At 50.1% G+C, this 23,184-nt stretch overlaps 1 protein-coding gene across 1 annotated transcript; it reads right to left on the bottom strand.

The window, feature by feature from the left end:
• Nucleotides 1-2,568: 2,568 nt before the first annotated feature.
• Rab8a (RAB8A, member RAS oncogene family) lies at nucleotides 2,569-22,181 on the bottom strand. Its single transcript, XM_021219017.2, has 8 exons — nucleotides 22,026-22,181; nucleotides 14,902-14,962; nucleotides 12,116-12,176; nucleotides 8,976-9,053; nucleotides 7,510-7,599; nucleotides 7,063-7,128; nucleotides 5,794-5,844; nucleotides 2,569-3,733 (listed from the first exon to the last, which is right to left on the bottom strand). Exons 1-8 carry the CDS (start codon nucleotides 22,147-22,149, stop codon nucleotides 3,641-3,643), a joined length of 624 nt encoding a protein of 207 aa, XP_021074676.1. The 5' UTR covers nucleotides 22,150-22,181; the 3' UTR covers nucleotides 2,569-3,640.
• Nucleotides 22,182-23,184: the final 1,003 nt, after the last annotated feature.

Here is a 23,184-nt window from a genome sequence, read left to right as displayed (position 1 = left end):
GAGGCAGAGGCAGGCGGATTTCTGAGTTCGAGGCCAGCCTGGTCTACAAAGTGAGTTCCAGGACAGCCAGGACTATACAGAGAAACCCTGTCTCAAAAAACCTTAAAAAAAACAAACAAACAAAAAACTTGTTACTGCTGGGTATGATAGCCCTCACCTTTAATGTCAGCATGTGGGAAGCAGAAGTAGGTAGAGCTCAGTGAGTTCAAGGCCAGAGTGCTCTACATATTGAGTACAGGGTAGCTGGGGCTACATAACTAGGCCCTATCTCAACAAACAAACCACCAGAAGCTGTTGCTGAGGCACATCAGCAGAAGGCTGTGTGTAATCACACTGGCACACAGCTCGGCAGGCAAAGGTACAGACAGGAGATGACAGGCTACCAGTGGCAACTCACCAAGGGAGACAATGGGAAGTAGTGGCCTGTGCACGAAGACTAGGTGATAAAACATACTGTAATCTTGATGTTGGGGAGGATATTTTAAAAGTCTGTGATTGTTAAAAACGTGTCCAAGGGCTTGAGACAGCTCAGTGGTTAGGAGCACTGAGTGCCCTTGCAGAGCACCGGGGTTGGTAGGCCCCCACATGGCGGCTCACTTGTGACTGGCTCTAAGGAACCCAAAATATCTCCTGACCTCCATGGGCAACAGCCATGAGTGTGGTACAGTCACACATGCAGGGAGAACACACACATAAAAATGAATTTAAAAGCCCCTTCCAAGTCCATGCAGAGCCCACACTCGTCTCCTTTCCCGTCCTAACTTTCCCAGTACTGGGAACAGCCTAAATAGGTCTCATGATCTGGTCCTTTATGCCCTTTTTATCTTAGATATTGTCGTTATTACTCTATTATATTGAAAAACAAACAAACAAACCCGAACATCTCTCTGCTCAAAGGCTAAAGTAGAAATTTCTGGTTTCTTTGGAAATTCAGTTATATCAGATGATGTCTTGCTGAAGCAGACACATGAGAAGACACATGATGTTTAGGAAGAATATAAAAATGGCCCCACAGAGAGTGGGGCAAGGCTCTACAATGGGTTTGCTTGCTCTGCCTGGCTAGACTTCACTGACAATGCTCTTGTGTGGGTTTGCGTTTCCTAACTCCATAGAGAGTAACTCGTCAAAGAACTTCTCATGATATTCCGGTGGGTTCCACAGACTCTGGTTGGCAGAGCCTCACAGTTTCTTCTTGATAGTACTGCTGACTTGTGCGTGAGTGATGATTGCCAATCAACTGCTGACAAGAACAATTGAAACAGCCCCAAAGAACCATTTCTAAACAGGCCCCAAAACAGGCCCCCAACCCCCATTTCCTATTAACTTTTCTCTTCCACAACCTACAGGTGGTGGCTAGAAGGGAAGTTGAAGTGTTTAAGAACCATTATTAAAGTAGGTTTTTGAAAAATCTAAGTCAACAAAAGGGGCTATTATTTTTCAGCAGACCGTGGGCACCAAATCTTGTCCTTGCACCTTGCTTGATGAACACTGGCTTAGAACCCAGATTACAAATATGCCTGGCAGGACCAGATATGCTGAGCTCATTCTGAGGGCCAACTAATTCTTTAGGGATATGAGTTATGATACAGACAGAAGGCAGTTTTTTGAGTGTCTGGCCTGCATTATGTATGTCTATGCATGTGTGTGCATAGTGTTAGAGCCCAGATGTGTCAGTCCTCTGGGACTGGAATTAGATGGTGGGCGTTGGAAATAGAACCTGGGCTTCTGCTAGACCAACAAGTGCTCTTAACTGCTAAGTCATTCCTTCAGCCCCTACAGGAAGGATCTTAAGAGTGCCACTTTGTACAAAGCACTTTACAACCAGTGTTCACATCTTGGTTGTCTTCCTCACCCACTCCCCATCTTCCTGGCATCTTCCTCCCACCTGTGAGGTGGGAGCTGTGACCCCTTAGTGGTCCACAATGATATGAGCCAGCTGGGTTTGGTGAGGACTGCCTGCAATTCCATCATCATAGAGGCTGAGTCAAGAAGATTGCTCCAAATTCAAGAACAGCCTGGGCTACATGATGGTCTGCTGCAAAAAAACCCAAAAACACCCCACAAAAAGCAGATCTAGCTCAGTGTGGACTTAGGAGGTGATGGGACCTTTAAGAGGCAGGTCCTTTGGGGAGTATGGCGGAGTGCTTCCCAGGTAGGAAGCAGGCAGTAAGAGCCAAAGGGGAGGATGTGTGCAGTGTTTGTCAGGCATGACAAGCGGGCTCACTGATGCTATGACTGTGAGCACAAGATCACCAAAAGACCATGCCAGCCAAAATCCTAGTGTGGATAGGGAGGGGAGGATGATGTCCCACCCCAAACTGAGGAGACACTGGCAATGGATGACTGCTGGCTCATTTGTTAGAGCTGTGCTCAGCTGCTGAGCCACCTCTCTAGGCCTCAGGTCACTTTTTACTAAAGGCACCTACTGAACCTGCAACCAATCACAGCCACCTGGCGGTGCAGCACAGGCGGAACTGCTTCTTCTTAAATGCACTTGAATCTGATTTTCTGAGTGCACTGGTCAGTGTAAACATGGTACATCAGAGACTCCAGGGGAGGGCGGGTGACTATTGCTGGTATGTTGGCTTTAATTTCAAAAAAAGGGAGAGATTTTGATACTGACATCTTGGACTGACAGCAGCTTGGAGCTTGGGGGAAGGGTTAGAGTAAAAAGAAAGGTGCTCCCAAAGGACACCCTCCCACCAGGACATCAGTCCCACCAGGACACCCTCCCACCAGGACGTCAGTCCCAATCAGTCTCCCCAGGAGGACAGAGCTGTCACTTCACAACTGGGTAAAGACTGCAGGGGAGTACTGTGCCATGGAATGCCTGTCTGGGACTCAGGGACCAGATGCCCTGTGGGTGCAGGGCAGTCACGCTGGTTCCCAATCTCCCAGGTATGCTGCTAGAAAATCAAAGACAGATTCATTTCATGGTGTTAGGAATCTGGAAAAATAAAAAAATCATCTTAGATAGAAAATGAACATCCGATTAGAGCCAGCCGGAGAAGATTGGGGAGGCGGTTTTGGTGCCACTGAGGCAGGTGGCCCAGTGACAGTGGGTCTGGGAGAGTGGTGGTGATGTCACCTCAGTCTGGATCGCAGACTCCCATCCTGCTCTGGCCATGGAAGTGGTCCACTTCTTCCAAAATCCTCTAAGTGGGCTTTCCTTAGTTTGTGCTTCCCTTTGGTTTGACACGTAAGGAGACAGTGGACATAGCTGTCACTTGTCCACAACTGAGAACAGCTGAAGGCAGGTGCAGGCTTGTCCCTCAGTGGCCCTGGTGGTGGTGCTTGGAGTATGGGGGCCAGGCAGGCTGGGCACTACCGCTGGCTACCTTCTGTGCTGGAAGGACAGAAGGCTGGAAATGGAGGCTGCCGGGCCCCCACCCAACCTCTCTCCATCTGTGCCTATGCGGCAGGGGACGGATAGGCCTGACTGGCAGATGACACAGGAAAAACAGCAAAATTCTAACTCTCTCCATCTCTGAAGGTGGAAAAGATCAGACGGTTACTAAAATAATCGATTTCTCAATCGAGTCCGGGAAGCCGTGTCCAAGCATCGGATGTGGAGGCTCGCCCGGGGCAGGCACAGTCAGCTGGGCTGAGCACAGGCTCAGGATGGGCAGAGACCTTGTCCTCACAGGAGACTGCACCGGAAGAAGCTGGTCCTCTTCTGCTGTTCCACTGTGATCTTGACTCCATGGCTGCTCCCCTGGGGACTGTTCCCTTCCTGAAGTCACAAGTTTGCCTTGTCACTTACTGTGGCTTGTAGGCTCTCCCTACTACCCACAAACAGCTGTCAAATAGTCTGTCCATGACTGTTCAACTAGTCACTCCATCATCCATTACCCAAGATCCAATCACCCACTAGCCAGCTAGCCATCATCTATCTATCTATCCCCCTGCTGTTCAGCCATTCCCTGCTAACCACCTGAGTACCCACCATTACCCATACAACCATCCACTCATCTCCTTACTGTCCATCTATTCGTCTGATCTATATCTTCTGAATCACTACCCACCCCCTATCCAATCCCCAACCCACCCATCATCACCCTTCCCACTCCCCTATGATCGATCTCATCCACTCAAACTCTTGCAGTCATTCACCCTCAAAATCAGCCACCCTCTTCCAAAAGCATCCCGCTGTCTCCTGACCATTCATTCACCTCTCACAGCCCCCAGGCTGCCTTCATCTGCTTCTTCCTCCCCACCAACACCCAGACACCTCTTCCCACACTTTTCTGTTTCTTGCTGCCACTGGGTACTGAACTGAGGACCCTGATGCTCGTCAAGTGTTCCGTCATTGAGCCACATCCTCCAGCGATAAAATCATCTTGTTTTCTCCTCTGCTCCTCCTTCCTCCCTACCTTTCCCCATCTACTCACCTATCTATGCTAAACACCCCTACCGTCTATCATGGAGACAGTGTTGTCCCCAGGGCTCGGGAGGCTTAGAGTTTTCTGCCTCTTGTACTCCAGTGGTGCAGGTCCACCTACTGCTAGCGACACAGGACCTAAACTCTAGTCTTTTTCTTACAAAGAAGGCTTTTAAAAATTAGATTTACTTATTAATGTGTGTGTGTGTGTGTGTGTGTGTGTGTGAGTGAGCTCTTGTTTCTTCCAGTGTAGGTGTGCTATCAAACGAAGCCCTGAGTTGTGTGCTGCACTGCCTGCCTGGTACATAGGTTTACAGGGAATGCTGCCATTTAGATGTGAGCATGAAGAGATGCCACAAGTCCACCTTGTGCCTCACTGGCGGCTCAGAGCCCAGATGAAGGTGTGGGGCAGGCTGTATTTCACATACTGTTAGGTGACCACACTGGAAAGAGCCTCAGGACTAACCATTGTTCTCTGATCTCTAGTAACACGGGTAGGTCTGGGGAGGGTAAAAGCTCAGGGGGCAGGATCACATTGTGTTCCTAGTGTCCCCAGGCTTCAGTGACATGTTGAGCTCAGTCAGGAAAGCTTTACTTTCTTTTCTCAGCAATGGCCTGCTAGGCTTGAAAAGGCTACAGTGATGGCTCAGTCAGAGTTTGACCCCCAGCATACATCAGCCAGGTATGGAGGCTGGACAGCTCAGAAGTTGGAGCACCAGTGGCTTTTGCAGAGGACCTGGGTTTGATTCCCAGCACCCATGAGGTACAGCTTACAACTATCTGTGCCTTTAGCTACAGGGATCCCATGCCTCTAGCCTCTCAGGTACCAGCAGACATGTGTCCATGCTGCCCAAAAAGGGAAACCCTAAATATAAATAAATAAAGAAGTGTTGAAGAGCTGGCTCGGCAGTTTAGAGCACTGGCTGCTTTTCCAGAGGACCTGGGTTCAATTCCCAGAATGACATGGTAGTTCCTATCTGTACCTTCAGTTTCTCTGGCCTCTGAGTGCACTAAGCATGCATTTGGTGCAGACATTCATACAGGCAAAACATTCATACTGTGAAAAAGCCAGTACAATAATACTGTAAAAAAAATGAACAAAACCCAAGCCAGGGTGGTAGTACTTATAACCCCAGTGTCAGGGTAGCAGAGACAGAAGGGCCCGAGGTTCACTGTCCAGTCAGAGATCTTGTCTCAAAAGCTAAGGTGGGAACTGAATGAAGAGCACACTGACACTGACTTCTGGCTGCCATTTGCACATGTATACACATGCAGACCGACAGACAGACAGACAGACTCTCTCTCTCTCTCTCTCTAGGATGACAGGTCTGGGCAGTGATGTGCTGCCCCAGTCAAGAATGGCTGCACCCTACAGAACCCCATATGGAGACCTAGGAAGGACTCGGACTCACCAATTTTTTGTCCATTTTTGCTTTGATGTCCCTGGCAAGAGTGAAAAATGCCTGTGGGAAGAACAGGCCGTCAGCACCCTCTAGTGGTGGGAAGTTGTTGGCTAGAGGGAAGGGAGGTTTCCTCCTGTCCCAGTCAGGCCCCCATCTGTCACCCTCTGTAGAGCACCTTGGAACAAAGGCCTTCCCCCAGACCAACAATCCCGTGAATGTGAGCAGGCATTTTACTCAGTTGGCCCTTGATGACACGAGGCTCATAGATCATGTGATTTGCCCAAAGGTGGTTAACTGGTTCAGAAGGGTCTGGAAGGAGTATTTATCTATGGCTGTGTTCTGTCCATGGCGATTCTTTTTTTAATTTTAATTTTAATTTTAGAGAGTCTAGGCCAGCCTTAGACACCTGTAGCTGAGCATGACCTTAAATCTCCTGTTTCTTCTGCCTCCACCTCCAAAGGACTGGGACAACAGGCATCACTATCAAGTCTGGTTCCTCCTCTCTTTAAAGAACAGCTACAAATTCCAGTCTGCAAATGCCTGCTGTCCCATGGAGGGGACAATCTAAGGTAGGTTGGATTTAGCATCTCCATGCAGTGTTGGTGACCTGCAAAGTGGGGCCGGAGGAGAGTGCATGGAGATAGGCTGGCCTGAACAGGGGAACAAGAATCTGATGGCAGGAAAGGAATGTAGCAAAGGCTGGGGAGGGCAGGCCCAAGTGGCTTATGGGAGGAGTAGGGGTGAAGGGAGTCGAACAGGACAAGGGCCTTGGCCACTGTCCTCTGGGTACTTTGTGGAGTGATGTGGGCGATTTAGCCCCCACCCCCAGTCTTGATGTGTAGCCCAGGCTGGCCTCAGCAATCCTGCCTCAGCCTCCTGAGTGCTGAGATCACAGGGATCTCTGCAGGTCTGTTTTTGAATGTCACTAGGGCTGTGTGGGAAAAGCTGAGGGCCAGTTGCCAGGCTGGCACTGCCTTGGGGACAGCATAAGGATCAGGGCACAGCACTGGGACCTGGATCCTCACTGGGGATATGAATTAATGGTGTGGCTGAGATGAACACAGCTGGGTCTAGGTACTGGGTACTAGGTACTGGGTACTAGGTACTGGAATCTGAGCTTTGATTTCCCTCATTTACTGAGCTAGCGAGACTGTGTCCTGAGTGCCCAACAGAGGGCACCCTGAGCCAGAGGCCAATCCCTCTGGATACTCCAGGCTGAATCTCCCAAGGGAAGGCCCCTCCAGCCCATGGCTCCCTGCAGGATCAGACTAGACTCACGTTCTCCACATTGATGTTGGCCTTCGCACTGGTCTCCATGAACTTGATCCCATAGTCGAGTGCCAGCTGGAATGGAGGCGACACATGAACACAGTGTGGACTCCCATTGTTTCCTAAGGAATGGAAACTGGGATGGGCTGCTACCATACTCAAGCTAAGGGTATTACCTTCACTGTGTGATGGTACTGTACACCAAGTGGGGAGGGAGCAGAGGAGAGGAATGTGGCAAAGCCTAAGCCAGCTCTGTTCCTGGCTGTGATGCCAGCTGTGCCTGGCCTTGCTTGGTTCTGGTGACAAGAGTTCACTGCCAAGCTCTCATTGCATCCTGCCTAGGGTTATCACCTCACAAGGATCTCTCCATCTCAGGCAAGTCAGGATGGCAAAATGACTAGGAAGGAGCACCCAAGCTGAAACCGATCATGAGGGTACCGCTGGGGCAACACCCACCTTTTCTCCCCGTTCCTTGGACACCTGTCTCTTGTCATTCACATCACACTTATTCCCAAGTATCATCTTCTCCACGTCTGCAGAGGCATGCTGAGGAGAACAGGGCAGAACAGGGTCAAAGTGAACGGCAGGGTGTGGACTGCTTGGTGGCGGGCAGCTCATGTCCCTAGTTGTTGAACACTTTTTTTTTTTTTTTTAGAATTATTTATTTTATTTACATGAGTACACTGTAACTGTCTTCAGACGCACGAGAAGAGGGCATCGGATCCCATTACAGATGGTTGTGAGCCACCATGTGGTTGCTGGGATTTGAACTCAGGACCTCTGGGAGCAGTCAGTGCTCTTAACCTCTGAGCCATCTCTCCAGCCCTGTTGAACACTTCTTGACTGTGCAAATAGCTTGCACAGATCATGGTCACTAGGCTCCAGAGGCATGTCTCCCATAGCAGATGCTCAGAGACCTTATCCATGCCCTCTTCAGCAGTTCTGTTAGCTTGTGAGCAATCCCATGCACACGCCATGCTACATCTGGGTTCTAGCAACTGAACTGAGTATATCAGGCTTGCTGGCAAGTGCCTTTATCCACTGAACAACTTGCCAGCTTAAGTCCCAATGCCTGCTTGGACCTTTCAACCCTCTCTTCTCTATACATTCTAGAAACAAGGCTGTGCCTAGAACAGCCAAGACTTCCTGCTTTAGTTCTTGCTGAGCACCCAGGCTTCTCTCCTAGAGATGGCTCCCTCATCAGTCCCTCCAGCAGCTCCTCTGTAGAAGAGACCACGCTTCCCAAAGGAGAGAACATCAGAGAGCAGCTCTGCTGTGGGGGAAACTCATTCTTTGCTCCCTGTCATACCCCCTGTCTGCTAGAGGATCACTCAGGGTACCCCCAAAGCCAAAATCAGAACTCCTCTTTTGACCAAGATGACTTCTACAGCCAGGGCAAAGGCCTGGTCCCAACACAAGCTCAAAGCAATTCCGTCTCTGCCTGGCCTGGGTGCCCACCAGTCTTGGGTCCAGAGTGACAAGTGCTCCTTTGTGGTTTTGTAGACAGGTGAACTTCTTGACACTTAGACCCAATGCCCCACCTGCTTAGTCATCAGGGCTATAGGTGGAGCTGGCCAGGGAGGGAATAGGTGTGGCTAGCACCTGGACAGAGGACAAAGTTGGCTCTGGGAGGGTAGGCTGGACTGGCTGCCTCCTTATTCCTTTATAATTCAGGGTCTCGTTCTATGACTACCTGGTGTCCCAGATGTGGACTTGGACAGGCTCATACCCTGTTGCACAGCAGCTCAAAATGTTTGAGCCAAATGCTTATGTGACTCCAAACAGAAATGATTGCAAGAGCAGCCAAAGAGCACTGTGTGGGCCAATGATGATTTCAGGTCCCATTCCTCTCTCTCCACCTGTCTCCCAGGTTCCTGGCTCTGAGTCACAGCCCAGGACAGGAAGCAAAAGGGTACCCTCACCTCTTCAATGTTCCGAATCCAATTCCGGATGTTGTCAAAGGACTTCTCATTGGTAATGTCGTAGACCAGCATGATACCCTGGGTGGGGAGAGAGAGGGACACGGACTTTGAGGGTCTACAGGACAGGCAGTGTACCCACCAGGACTGGATGTGGCCACTGTTGGAGGTGACCACTGTCTCGGTCAGCCAGTTGGCTGTCATCCTCTCTACCTCCATGGTGACCTTTCTGACTCCCAAGCTAGACCTTGTCACACTCTGTAATGAGCCTTGCTGGCTCCCTATGCCAGCAGAAATGTGTGCCTGGACCCCCAAAGGCCTCCAGACTCAACTAGTGCCTCTTCAGGATATCTGGCATTCTATCTACTATGTGCTAGGCTTACAGCAGGTTGAGGTGTGTACTCAGGCCCTGCCCTTGGAAGGGTCGGGACCCTACCATGTCTGACTTCATGTGCCTTCCAGTGACTCAGAGCTGAGATCTGCTTTCTGAAGAGACCAGGATAAGTGGTCTCTTCAGATCCCTATGAATATGAGGGGACACAGAGTCCACAGATCCAAAAGATACAGAAAGTGGCCTCAGCCCAGCTTAACTCTTCTGACTCACTGCTACTATAGAGGAGAAACTGAGGCACAGGGAGATAGATCTTTTTGATTAAGATGGAAATCCATGAGACCTGAGTGCTGGTGAGATCAGCCTATGCTATATGTAGATCTTCTCTCTCTCTCTCTCTCTCTCTGTGCCCTGGATTTCCTTAAGTAGCTTCAGGCGTGTGTGTGTGTGTGTATAGGTCAGAAGACCATTTGCAGGAGTCTTGGCCTGGGTTTCCTATGTGGCACCTACAATGGCTTAGTTGGTGGCACTATCAGGAGACCTACACAGGATCAAGCACTGTGTGTTTCCAGGCCTAGGCCTTGCTTGCCTCTCTCCCTCAGGCATCCACTACAGGGGAGTCTTTTGTAGAATGCAGCAGCCCATCTCTAAGGCTGCCCACATTTGCCATGGAAGAGGAAGGACCAGCAAGGGCATAGGTCAATGGCAGGCCCGTGTCAGGGCCTGGGTTCCATTCCCAGCCCTGAAACCAGAACCAAATAAAAACAAGGTGATATGGGCTGTTTGTGTGAGCTGTCACTAGCCCGCGCAAGGTATAACTAATAATTCACTAACTAATTTTAGCACTCAGGAGGCTGATGTAGAGGCTTACTACAAGTCTGAGGTACAGAGATGATGCCAAGAGAAAAATCAGCTGGTTATGACAGTGCTTGCCTTTAATAGCAATACCCAGGAAAAGGGAGGGTCAGGCAGGTTTCTGAGTTCAAAACCAAGCTGGTCTACATAGTGAGTTCCAGGTCAGCTAGGGCTACACAGTGACACCCTATCTCAAAACAACAAAACAAAAAAGTGGGCTGGGCATGTAGCTCAGTTGGCAGAGCATTTGCCTAGAATGCATGAAGCCCCAGGTTCCATCATTGGCTCCTTGTAACCCAGGCATGTAAGGTGGTACAGACCTGTCATCTCAGCATACAGGAGGCTGAGGCAGAAGGATCAGAAGTTCCAGGCCAGCCTAAGCTACACAGTGAGAACGTTTCATCAAAATAACACTGAAGTAGATTCCTACCATCTTGGTGCTGGTTCGGGTACAGCCAGTGAATCCGTGTGTGAACTCAGGCTGAACTGCCAAGTCTCAGGGTCCTGTCCACACCTGTCCTTAGCAGGGCATGGCCACGATCCAAGGAGAACCAGGCTAAGACTGAAGGTGCTACCAGTCATGGGGTGGGAGCTCAGGGAGACTATCTGAGTCTAGAGAGGTCCAAATAGCTCTCTCCAGAGGACAGAGGTACCCCTCGACCCCAGTCCCCTGGAAGGGCAATAAAAGATTAACCTTAGCATAGAAGATGCTATGGTTGCAGACCACAGGACTGAGTCTCCAATGTTGGCTGCCCTTCCTGGGACGCTCTAAATACTTAATCTAATGTCACTACTCATGCCTGTTGATCCCAGTCCTCAGGTGTCCCCATTAAGTTCTCAGGCCTCCTCAGGCCTCCACAAGGACTGAGACTCACACTGTGCTCACAGTATGGACAGCATGCTGGCAAGAACTGGGAGCCTGTGGCCCTAAATGGCTGGTTGAGCTACAGAAGGCACAGGTGAAAGAATGGGATTCTGAGACAGAGATCCATTTGTTTTCCCAGGAATCTGGGGACATTTCTGAGAGGAGGTAGGTTGGAAGGTGGCCCAGGACTCTGGACAGGACTGAAGTGGCTCCTCCTGCTTCCTTTGTTCCTTCATGCATTGTTTTGCATAGTCTCACACAAGCAGCACCTGGTCAGAGTGGGTACCTGCCCTTTCCTATCCGCCCCCCATCTCCACAAGGAAAATATGTGGGGGTGAGTTTGCTAGTGCAGGCCTAGGTGGAAGATGGAACAATGATAACCCTAAGTTAAGTCCAAACTTGAAGTTGTTCTAGTAAATTCCAGAGCACTGATGGCCTCTCTGGAGGCTAGCCGAGGCTTGCCTTCGCCTGAAGGGTGTTTCCTGGTGCTCCTCTCATCCCTACACCGGGTCTGAGGTCTGGAAGCTGTGATGTATAAGGAGATAATGGTTCAGCGAGCCACTCAGGGCACACTGACCTCTTTAAAGCCAGTTTGGGTCCTGAGTTGCCTAAAGAGTTGGAACACAGGCTCTGCAAGACACAAAGGTTGGCCAGGTATGGTGGCACACACCTGTGATATCCTAGCCTGGGGAAGCTAAGGTAAGAAAATTGTGAGTTTCCAGCCAGCCTGGACTACAAAGTGAGTTCTGGGCTAGCCTGGTCTTATTGGCAAGTTCCAAGCCAGTGAGAAGCACTCAAGGAACAATGTTGGAGGGTGACCTGACCTCTGGTTTCCACAGTCATGTACACACATGCACACACAAATACACACAACAACATTTTAAAAACATATAAAACAAGCTGGGTGCACTTGGGAAGTTAAGACAGAAGGATTTTTGAGTCCCAGGCCAGCTTTGGCTATATTGTCAGTTCTAGGCCAGCCTGGACTATATTTTGGGACTGTTTTAACAAGATGAAACAATAACAAGAGAAGCCGATCACTCAGGTCTTAGTACTGCTGCTTGTTTCTACTCAACAACAAAAAGTCAGTACCATGGCACCCCTGTAGTAGGCTGTGGTGATTGTTCGAAATCGCTCCTGGCCGGCCGTGTCCCTAGAAGCAAAGATGAACGGTATTAGTGACACCCTTGGCTTGCTGGATTTCTCCCTTGATTCCCTCCTGCTCGAGAAAGAGTCACCTCTATTCCTGTGATTACACAGAAGGGGATATGGAATGATAAGACTATAGCCCTTCCGAGTCCCCTGGACGAATGTCCCAGTGGCCTGTGTCCCCTCTACCCTTCCACGTATTGGCTCCAAGGTATTGTCCAAGGCTGCTGAGGGTGGGATGTAGTCTTGACTGTCAGAAAGAGCAGGGTGAGCTCAGGGGCTGCTGCTCCGAAGTGCATTCTGTCATTACCTGTGTGAAGGAGGTTGTGTCCAGGGAGGGGCATCTCAGTTAGTGCCACCTGCATATATGGGGTGTGTGGTCGACACACAGGTGTTGTACTGAGCTACATACCCACCTGTCATCCTGGCACTGGAAAGGCCTAGGCAGGAGGACTGTGAGTTTCAGGCCAGCCTGGGGTACACAGCAAGGCACTGTCACAGAATAAGAAAGGGACGGGGGTAGATACCTGGTGGTGGTGTTTGACTAGTACACACAAGGTCATAGGTCCATCCCTAGGTCTGGAAGAAAGTGACTTACTCAGAGGCAGGCTTTTTGTCCTTGAACCCCCTGGCTCTTGATGTCTGGATTCCACAGAAAGGACTAATGCTGACTCCGAGTTCTACATCTTGCCTGTAACGTTTTCTGTTATTTTTATTGTTCGTGAGTGCCAAAGCACATGCTGGAGGACTTGTAGAAGTTGGTCTTCTCCTTCTAGGTCTAGGTCTTGGGACTGAACTCAGGGTCATCAGGCTTTGCAGAAAGCACCTTTACTTGCTAAGCTATCTTGCTGGCCCGTTGACTTTGAATCTTATTTTACTATGGCACAGGGGATGGAACTCAAGTGTTCTATGTATGCTAAGGCAAGTGTTCTGTCACTGAGTCCTGTTCCTAGCTCCAAATCTCTCATTTTAATGTTAATTTTAACTCTGAGATGACTTGCTGGTGGAACTTGCAGAGAACATGCATGGTGAAGAATGTTAATCGCAGCCCAGGCCGGCCTTCAAGTGACTCTTCTCCTGGCTGAGAATGCTGAGGTGGAAAGGGAGGAGCTGGGGCGAGCTGGGGCAGGCGGCTTGGCTTGCTGGGACTGTCACTTTGGACTTGGGCACAAAGGCTGCAGCATGGCCACTGTGTTGGAAGTGGAGGACTTCTACGGGTTGTAACTTACCATGTGGCCAGGACTGATGACTAGCTAGAGATAAGGGGACCCAGGAGGCTCCCCTAGATACTGACAAGCCAGGTGATGGCTCATGCTGAGACGAAAGAGACCCGAGCACGCCATGGGGGAGGAGTGCCTAGGCTCTTTGCCCCCTCCCAGGGGTACCTGGCTGGCTGAGTGTTTGATTATACTCTTCTGTTTGATTCTGACACAAGTGTTCACCATGCAGGCCACGTTGGCCTAAATCTTGCTGTGACGCTCCCATCTCTGCCTCATGAGGGTTGGGATGACAAATGTATACCACTGCTCTTTAATGTGACTTGGGTCTGTTTGCTCAAGGCTGGCTGAATTCAGCCTCCCAGATGTTGGGTTACTTCCCAGCCCGCATCAGTGCTGGGGTCCTAGATGCTCAGTTTCCTAATTGACCCTGGCTGCCAAGGTCACCCCAGGGCTGAGGACTGTGAGGACTCCTGGCTGCTGAGTCTGGCCTTTGCTTTAAGGCTGTTTGTGGGTTTCAGGTCCACACACCAGGAAGTGAGGCCTCAGTTCTCCTCAGGGGAGAAAACAGGAAGTGGTGTGAGGCCTTGAAAATTTGGGGTGAGGCCATGGGCTCAGAAGGAAACCCCCAGCTGGGTGTGGTGGTGCACATTCGTCATCCCAGAACCTGGGAAGCTGAGACTAAAGACTGCAGTCCCGGGTTACCTTGGGTTATCTAGCATGGTGAGACACTGGAAATCCACAGCCCAGGGGCCGTACGCTACCGCCTCTGCTGCTTACTCTCCAGGCTCCTTGGGAGGGCCAAGGCTTATGGCATATCTCCTGGGTACTGGGCCTCTGGGATCCTATCCATTCTCACTTAGGAAAGTTTCCAGAATTTTCTCTTTCTACACTGTCTTGCTACCTCCTGGCATGGAGGGCTCTCTCCAGGTTCATCATAATTCTCATGCACCCTAGACCCTGAGCTCACTGGATAGGGTAGCTCTTCTCTCACAGGTTATGTCCCTAACACAAATGTTAGGCTCCAGTGGCCAGCAGAGGATGGCTACCTGAGCTGGATATGAAACTGTGGAATCTTCTGAGGGAAAGAACTATGTTTTCAGGGCTGGGTACTATGGAGTTTTGCTCAATTGGTAGAGTACTTGCCTAGCATGCATGGGGCTCTGGTTTCATAATATCATTGCAAAACTAGGTTTGTCACCTGTCATTCCAGCACTTAGGAACAGGCAGGAGGGTCAGAAATTTGAAGTCATCTTTGCAGCAGGATGTGGTGGCAGTACACCTTTAACCCCAGTACTCAAGTAGCAGAGGCAATACTCAGTGAGTTGAGGCCTGCCTGATCTACATACATATTAAGTTCCAGACCAGCCAGGACTACACAGACAGACGTTTTCAAAAAACGATAAGGAAAAGGACAGTGTGCGTATGTGGAGGGGCACCAACAGCTCTGCTCCCAGTGTAGAACCAGCGAAGGGCCACGATGCAGGGGCCATACAAGGCAATAGCACTCACCATATCTGCAGTTTAATCCTCTTGCCATCGAGCTCTATGGTCCTAATTTTAAAGTCAATTCCTGAAAGAAAAGGAAGAATAAAAGGTGTTATCAAAGCCAGGCCACTTCCTAGGCTACCAGTCTGGGCTAACAGGGCTGTGGCTTCTGGAGCAGCAGTTGTATGCTGCGTCCTTGAGACCTCAGGGTCCTCTCCACAACAAAACTGTAAGCTTCTGGAAGTGTCTTTGCCTACTAGAAGCACAGCCTAAGGCTGTGGGGACAACAGTAGCTGAAGGGAAGCTGGGAATGGGAGATGGGCCAGGCCCCTGAGCTAGCTCTACCTTTCTGCTGCTCCCGGCCCAGCCTCACAGTGGGCATCCTAAAGCCTTCTACAGGCTGGGGCCTGCCTCCCCATAGTGTTTTGTGTTGCCAATGGGCCATATCCTCTCTCCACAATCACTGCACAGCTTCAGTTACTTATATTTTTGAGAACAGAATCTCATGTAGGCAAAGGTAACCATGAACTCCTGATCCTCCTGCCTCTACTTTCTGGGTGTTGGTGTGCCCAGCATGATTCATCACACTGCCTTCTCCCAGAGGCTCTGGTTGGAACACTAGGCCTTGCTGTGGATGGTATGCAAGTGCTTTTCCTCTGAGCTACATCTTAAGCCCAAGGCTTATAGAGGAGACTGAGAAGGAACAGTGGGTGTCAAAGAGCTTCCAAGTCACCCTCAGGAGAGGGGACTATAGAGGGAAAGGTGGCACCATCAGGAAGGGGTCTTAGGTGACTCTTGAGCAGGGCTCTGACATGTAGCTGGCAAACCATCTGTACAGAAGAAACCTGTGTATACCAAGTGTTCTGACACCCATCTATAATCCCAGCCCTTAGGAAGTGGAGGCAGAAAAGTTAGCAGGTCAGGGTAAGCTACATAGTAAATATGAGGCCAACCTATGTAATATCAGGTTTAAAAAATCAACAAAACCCACAACCAACCCTAACTCTAACTATGCCCCAAAGTTGGCCTCAGCTCTGGAGCTTCCAGTGGGCTACCAGTTTTTTGGTTTTTTCTTTTTTTGTTTGTTTGTTTGTTTTTTTTTAATTAAGGGCTGGCAAGATAAAGGGTCTTGCTGCCAAGCCTAATGGCTGGGTTTGATTTCTGTTGCCAACATGCCACCGGCCCACAAAGGCTTATGTATTTAAATGCTTAGTCACCAAGAAGTGAATGTCTTTGAAAAGATAGTAAGGATTAGGAGGTGTGGCCTTGTTGGGAGGGGTACATTATTGGGGGTGGGCTTTGAGGTTTCAAAAGCCTATGCTAGGCCCAGCCTCTGTCTCCCTTGGGTTGTGGATCAGGGTGGAGCTCTTAGCTTCTGCTTTAGCACCATGCTCCTTGCCAGGATAAAAGACTAAATCTCTAAAACTGTAAGCAAGCCCCAATTAAATATTTTCTCTTATAAGAGTTGCCTTGGTCATGGTGTCTTTTCACAGCAAAAGAACAGTGATTAAGCAGCCATGTTGGTCCCCTGGCAGTTCCCCACATATCCCAAGTACCCTGGGCGCTTTCACGCCTGTTCTTCTCTCTTCTGCGATGGTTTTTACTTCCAGTCACCTGGTGCCCTTCTCCTCAAAATGGCTTTGTGGGGCCTTCATCCACCATTACCATTCCAACACTAGACACACCACACACACACACACACACATACACACACACATCCCATGATGGGCAAGAGATGGCTCAGGACCCTACTCCTACACCCAAATCTGCTGATGCTCAAATCCCTCTTATACTATGACAGGTTATTTACATAGGAATTCTGAATATATTCCATAGATTTTTTTTTTAAATATACATTTTTGGAAGGTGGGGGTGCACTTCAGGAGGCAGCGCTCTCTCTCTCTCTCTCTCTCTCTCTCTCTCTCTCTCTCTCTCTCTCTCTCTCTACCATGTGGGTCCCAAAAATTGAATTCAGGTTGTCAGCCTTGCCTGAAAGTGCTCTTATCTGCTAAGCCATCTCATTGGCCTGCATTATTTTTAGACAGGATTTCATTGTTTCATGAACTTTCCTAGAGAGATGAATAGGTATCTGTCTATTGAAATTCTAACTACAGACCAAAGGAATAAACCCATCCAAGCTCTGATGAGTGAACCATGCAGACTTAGTCACAGGAGCATGGGAGAAGGGGATCACTGGATGACAGACCCCCATTGCCGTACGGATAGAGTCCACTCTTAGCCTTATACACTAGTATTCTAGAACTCACTGTGACCTTGTGCTGGGAGGGAAGTGTAGGAGGGAGCAACAGACAGAACAGGCAAAGGTCTGCTGTGCCTCTCCATCCCACCTTCCCTGAGGGTCAACAGGAGTTGTCTCAGCTGCTCTAGGGGAGATGGTACCCAGGTATGAATTTGAGACCAGCCAGGGAAACAGAGGGGTGGAGGGTGGAGGAAAAGAGAGAGAGAAGCGAGGGAGGAGTAGCTCCTACACTTAGGATGGCACGACAGCAGACTCAGCAGCCCAGGCTCATCTGGAAACTCACAGTGATTCTCCTGCCTCAGCCACCCTAGTGCTGAGATTACAAGCATGACTATGCCTGGGTCCTCTGTAGATTTTTCAGTCTAGAGGAGACACAAACTACCCACTGTCCAGGTTGGCAAATGGCAGCCAATAAGCCCAATGACTTAAGTTCACTCCAACTTAAGTGCCACATAGTAAAAACAGAAAGCCAACTCCTATAAGTTGTCCACACATGCGCACCACCCCCCAATTAAATTAAATGTTATTCAAAACCTTTTAAAAATCTGGGAGTGGGGCTGTGGTTTAGGTGGCAGAGGGCTTGTCTAGCCTGAAGATGGGTCCAGCACCACTATAAACTAAGGTGGCAGTACACATCTGTCAGTTCAGCACTTGAAGGGGGCAGCAGGATGTTAGGAGTTCAAGGGCAACCTTGGCTACAAATAAGTTTGAGATTACTTGGGAGGCAGGAGGAAAAATTATGCCTAGGAGTTCTGGGCCAGCCTGGCAACATAGCAAGTCAGTCAGTCAGTCAGTCTCTCTCTCCTCTCTCTCTTATACACGCGCGCGCGCGCACGCGCGCACGCACACACACACACACACACACACACAGAGAGAGAGAGAGAGAGAGAGAGAGAGAGAGAGAGAGAGAGAGAGAGAGAGACTGGTGAGATGGCTCAGTGGGTAAAGACACTTGCCACAATGCCTGAGTCTGAGTCTGATCCAGAACCCACATGATGGGAGGAGAGAACTGACCTCTGCCAAGTTACCCTCTGACCTCCACACATGCACTATGGCCAGGCAGTGGGGACACACGCCTTTAATCCTAGCACTTGGCAGAGGCATGAGGCAGAGGCAGGAGGCAGGAGGCAGGAGGCAGGAGGCCAGCTTGGTCTACAGAGTGAGTTCCAGGACAGCCAGGGCTACACAGAGAAACCCTGTCTTGAACAACCCTCCCCCCAAACAAAACAACAACAACAACAACAACAACAAAAGCCAAAACAACAAACAAACAAACAAAATGCACTATGGCAGGAGCACCCAACACAAAAATGTGATTTACACTAAAAACAAATCAGGTTGTGACTGGTAGACTATACAGCAAAATTCTGGGATCAACCCCTACACCCAATTACCTGGGTGTCCTGGTGTACCCAAGCAATCTAGAGGAATCAGGAGTTCGAGGTCATCCTCAGCTTCCTAGGGACTTCGAGGCCAGCCTGGGTGGGCTATATGAGGTCCCATCTCAAACAACAGAGAGATGGTTAGATAATACTACAGTGTTTGCTGGAACGATGAATGGGTCTGAGCCTGGCTTCAGAACTGATTGCAGTGCACTGCAGGGCCAGGTTCACATCACAAATATTCACAGGGTACAGCTTCCAAAACAACCACCACTCAATCCTCCTTCATTAATAAACACAGTGAAGGCTGCTGGCTGCCAGTATGGATGGATGGATGTACCTTCCTGCATAACTTTAGGACTAGGTGGCTGGGGCATACTGTTCCAGAGACACTCCCCAGTGTGTCACACATAAGTCCAGGGTCAGTGTGTAACCAACTGTAGTCATGAATCTCACTTTGGTCTGGAGCCCTCCTGGTTTTTATTAATGCACGAATTGAGTGAGGAGCTGTAAACTTTATGAGGCTCCAGAATTATAAGGTTATAACTTCAAGGTCAAGGAGAATAACTTTTCTAGAAGACCGAGGTCTGTGGGAATGTGATACCGATTTCTGGGTTCAAATGCCACCTCCACCTCACTGGGTGATCTTGACAGTCACACCCACCTCACTATAAAGGATGAGGCCAGTCTCCTCGGGACCCTGAAGGACTAAGTGAGTTTTCTGACCCAAAGTTTTAAACTGGGCTGGAGTGATGGTTCAGCAGTTAAGAGCATTGACTGCCTTTCCAGAGGTCTTGAGTTCAAGTCCCAGCAACCACATGGTGGCTCACAACCATCTGTAATGAGATCTGATGCTCTCTTTGGGTATGCCTGAACACAGTGACAATGTACTCACCTATATATATTATATATATAAAAAAAAATCTTAAAAAAAAAAGTTTTGAGTTCGAGGCCAGCCTGGTCTACAAAGTGAGTTCCAGGACAGCCAGAGCTACACAGAGAAACCCTGTCTCGAAAAACTAAAAAAAAAAAAAAAAAAAAAAAAAGTTTTAAGCCAGCCAGATGGAGAAGGTCAATGGTCAGATATATAGCTGACCTGTGTTGAGGTCCTTGGCTCCATCCCCGTTATTTCAAAAAGAAAAACTGAACAAACATATATGAGATACAAAATAAGCAATACAGGTCAGCAAGATGGTTCAGTGGATAAAGGTGCTTGCCACTAAGATGCCACTAAGCCTGATGACTTGAGTTCAATTCATGGGTCCTACATGGTAAAAGGAGAAAACTGACTCCCATAAGTTGTCTTTTGACATTGGAATTTGGGAGCCAGAGGCAGGTGATTTCCATGAGTTCCAGAACAGCTTGGTTACATAGCTAGCCTGTCTCAAACAACAAACCAAACAAGGGTTAGGGACATGACTCAATCCCTAAAGTGCTTGCCACAAAAGCATGAGGACCTGGGCACTGGGGCATAAACTTACAATGCCAGCACTGGTGAGACAGAGAAGAAGGGTCCTGGGGCTTGCTGGTCAGCCAGCCTCAAACTTGGTGAGCTCCAGGTTCAGAGAGAGGCCAAGCAAAGAGCTTGGTGGGCGAAGGTACTCACCCATAAACTTGACAACCCGAGATCAATCCCCGGGACCCACATGGTGAAAGGAAAAGAACAGACTTTAAAAGTTGTCCCCTGACCTATACATGTGCATAAGCATGCACACACACTCCCAATAAAATAATTTTAAAAAATGAGGTGAAGATTGAGGAATAACCCCAACTGTTCCTGCATGCACACAGGAACGTTCTCACATATATGCATGCATGCCAAGTTGAACATCAACAACAACAAAACACCCCTGAACTAATGTCACCATGTTGGTGTTGACTAGGAAGTGTCTGAGGATGGGAAACTAAGGTCTGTGTTGAGAACAAACCAGAGCCTGTGGGTAGCTACTGCCACTTCCTGCTTGGTCCTCACCTGAGGGTAACTCCGAAGCTGAGTGTTTGGGTGGGGTGGGGGAGAGAGGCTTTAAATGCACCTGTATTCAGGGGTGCCCAAACCCTCTGCTTCCTCCAGACTGAGCCTTCTACTGGTTGTATAGATCTAATCCTCAACCACCCAGGGCACAAGACAAGACAGACAGTGCCATATCTGCTCTAAATAAAATTGGATCAGTGAGGGTTAGAGCTTGCTCAACCTAGAGTTCGAGTATGCTGATTCCCTGTCCAGTTCCCTACACTTGACGCCTGACACATGACTGTTTCAGAGCACTGACTGGGAAGGAGATATTAGATGGCATTATCAAATGATGTTCAGGTCAGGGAGACAACAACTTAGTTGACACAGAAACCATCCCCCCAGTTTTCCTTTTCTTTCCAAGGCAGCCCAGGCTAGCCTTGAACACTATGTAGCCAAGGATGACCTTGAGCTCCTGATCTTCCTGCCTCCCTGTCCTTAGTGCTGTCATTACAGGTGTTCACTACCACATCTGGTTTCAGGGTGCTGGAGATGGAACCACATCCTGACTAGGGATAAACCAAGCCTAGTGACCATTCTCCTGTTTCAGGGCCATACACCATCCAGGTCACTCTGTTTGACAGAATTTACTTCCAGGTAACACTCAATGTGAGCCATGACTATTCATGGTAAGGAGCATGGTCAGCACCATCTTTGACGTCAGAACTGGGGCCATCACAAGCCAATTCTGTTCAACTGCGCTGTGAGGCAGCCCCGGGGAAAAGCTGTTCAGCAAGTGACAGGTGGTGTTCTTGGCCCAGTGAAAGGGAAGTCAGTCAAGGCTGCACGTAGCCATGGCTGGTCTTAGTTTCTTACTGGAACCTTTTCTCTTGTATTCCCACCGGGATGACAGATACTGTCACCATTCCTCAGAGAGAAGGCAGGAGAACTTCGGGTTGGAGTCCTGACTTAGATGTGGATCAGTGGTGGTGGCCCTTTGAAGCTCTGGGACAGCTGAACCTTGAATTTTGGAGTCAGACACACCTGGGTTCAAATCTCACCCCTACTACCTGTAGACGGTGACCTTCAGAGCGTGCCGCACCCTCCCTCAGTTTCAAATTCCTCCTCCTGGGACAAAGCACCCATCACGAGTCCACTACAGATTTGATACTGCACATGCCAAGCTTGCCACACAGGAAACTACGAGGTCAGGTGTCACGTCCATGCCCCAGTTTCCACTTTTGTAAGACGGGGGTCTCCCCGGAAGAACAGTCTAGAGGTCTGCTGTAAAGACAGAGTTGACAGGCGCCAGGACCCCAGTGCATGCTCTTCCTCAGACTGCAGCCTGCATGTCCCTGTCTGCACCTTGGTCTCCGGCGTCCCGCCAGGGAGTCCGGGCCCGGACCCTGGCGGGAGATGGAGGCCGCTGCGCTTCTCTGTCCAGCCCCGTGACCCTCCCGGATCCTCGGCCCGAGTGGATCCTGAGTTGATCCCTCAGCCCAGCCCCACAGGGGCGCGTCCAGCCCTGGTCACCGGCCGCCCAAGGCCCCGCTACCTATGGTGGAGATGAATGTGGAGTTGAAGGCGTCCTCGGAGAAGCGGAACAGGACACAGGTCTTCCCTACCCCCGAGTCCCCGATCAGCAGCAGCTTGAACAGGTAATCGTAGGTCTTCGCCATATTACACTCTCTCCCCGACGGGAAGTACGGCCGGCGCCTCGCCACTGGTCGATGGACCCGTCTATCATCTCAGATCCCGCCCCCTATTGGCCCTCTGCCCGCCGCGCGTCACCCAGGCCGACGCCCGCCACCCGGAGCCCGGCCTGTCGCAGGGAGCCCAGGGGAAAAAGGCGAATGCGGCGCAGAGCCGGAAGCAGTCGACCGCACAGCCCATTGGTTGACGCTTGGTATAGGGAGGCTTGTTATTGGCTAGTGCTGGAGAGTCGAGGGTGAGGGCGTCAAATGAACAGAGATGGGTGTGGCCACATCTTGACCCCGCCTTCCCGTGCGCGCCTTCTCCTCAGCCCTTCAGCGTCCAGGCCCTGCCCCCGACAGGAGGGACCCCAACAATTCTGCGCGCTGGTGGACGAGAGCGTGGAAGGGGCGGGCTTGGCGAACAGGCGCAAGCGTACTGGGTAGACGGTTGGCTCTGGCAGAGAGCGCACGCGCGCAGGGAACGCCTCGTGCTTCCCGCCTTCGCTGCCCGGCAGCAGCCGCGGCCGAAGCGCAGGAAGTTCCCGTGGTAATGCTTCCGAGGAGGGTTTTCTGCGGTGCAAAAGTGGCGCTGCTTAAGATGTGCCGCAGACTCGCTCCTCGGCCTTGGCGCCCACCATTGGACCTACTTAGGTGCTGCACTGGCAAGCCGGCCATTGGCCGTGGGCGATTCCAGGGCCTCAGCGCGGGTAGGGCTATGTTAGCAGTTCCAAGTCATGGCAGCGTTTTTTCTGCGCCTGCGGGTGCTCTCTATACTTAAAAATAAGGCAAGGTCCTTCACCCCGCACCAGCCCGGTTTGGTAGGTAGTCTTTTTCTCGTTTTATGGTAAGTACACTGGAGACATAGGTGAAGTGACTTTCCTAGGTTTCAGAGTAGCACTCTTTTTCCCCTTCTGTTTTTTTATATGTTGAGATGGAACCCCGGAGTAACGGGAGAACAGCGACAAAATAAAATAAAGCCACATTAAGATAAACATCTGAGGGCTGGAGAGATGGCTCAGC

The sequence above is a fragment of the Mus pahari genome, chromosome 19 (genome assembly GCF_900095145.1).
Source record: "Mus pahari chromosome 19, PAHARI_EIJ_v1.1, whole genome shotgun sequence".
Classification (NCBI taxonomy): domain Eukaryota; kingdom Metazoa; phylum Chordata; class Mammalia; order Rodentia; family Muridae; genus Mus; species Mus pahari.
This window is presented reverse-complemented; position numbering and strand designations above follow the sequence as displayed.

Bases quoted from the DNA above. Each gene is read 5' to 3' on its own strand.
- Rab8a (XM_021219017.2), bottom strand. From the start codon at position 22,149: ATGGCGAAGACCTACGATTACCTGTTCAAGCTGCTGCTGATCGGGGAC. The intron at 7,129-7,509 runs GTGGGTGTTGCC...CCTCCATTCCAG, and splicing joins CCAAGGAACGGGGAGAAAAG to CTGGCACTCGACTATGGGAT. The intron at 3,734-5,793 runs GTGAGTCCGAGT...TTGTGACTTCAG, and splicing joins CAAAAATGGACAAAAAATTG to GAAGGGAACAGTCCCCAGGG.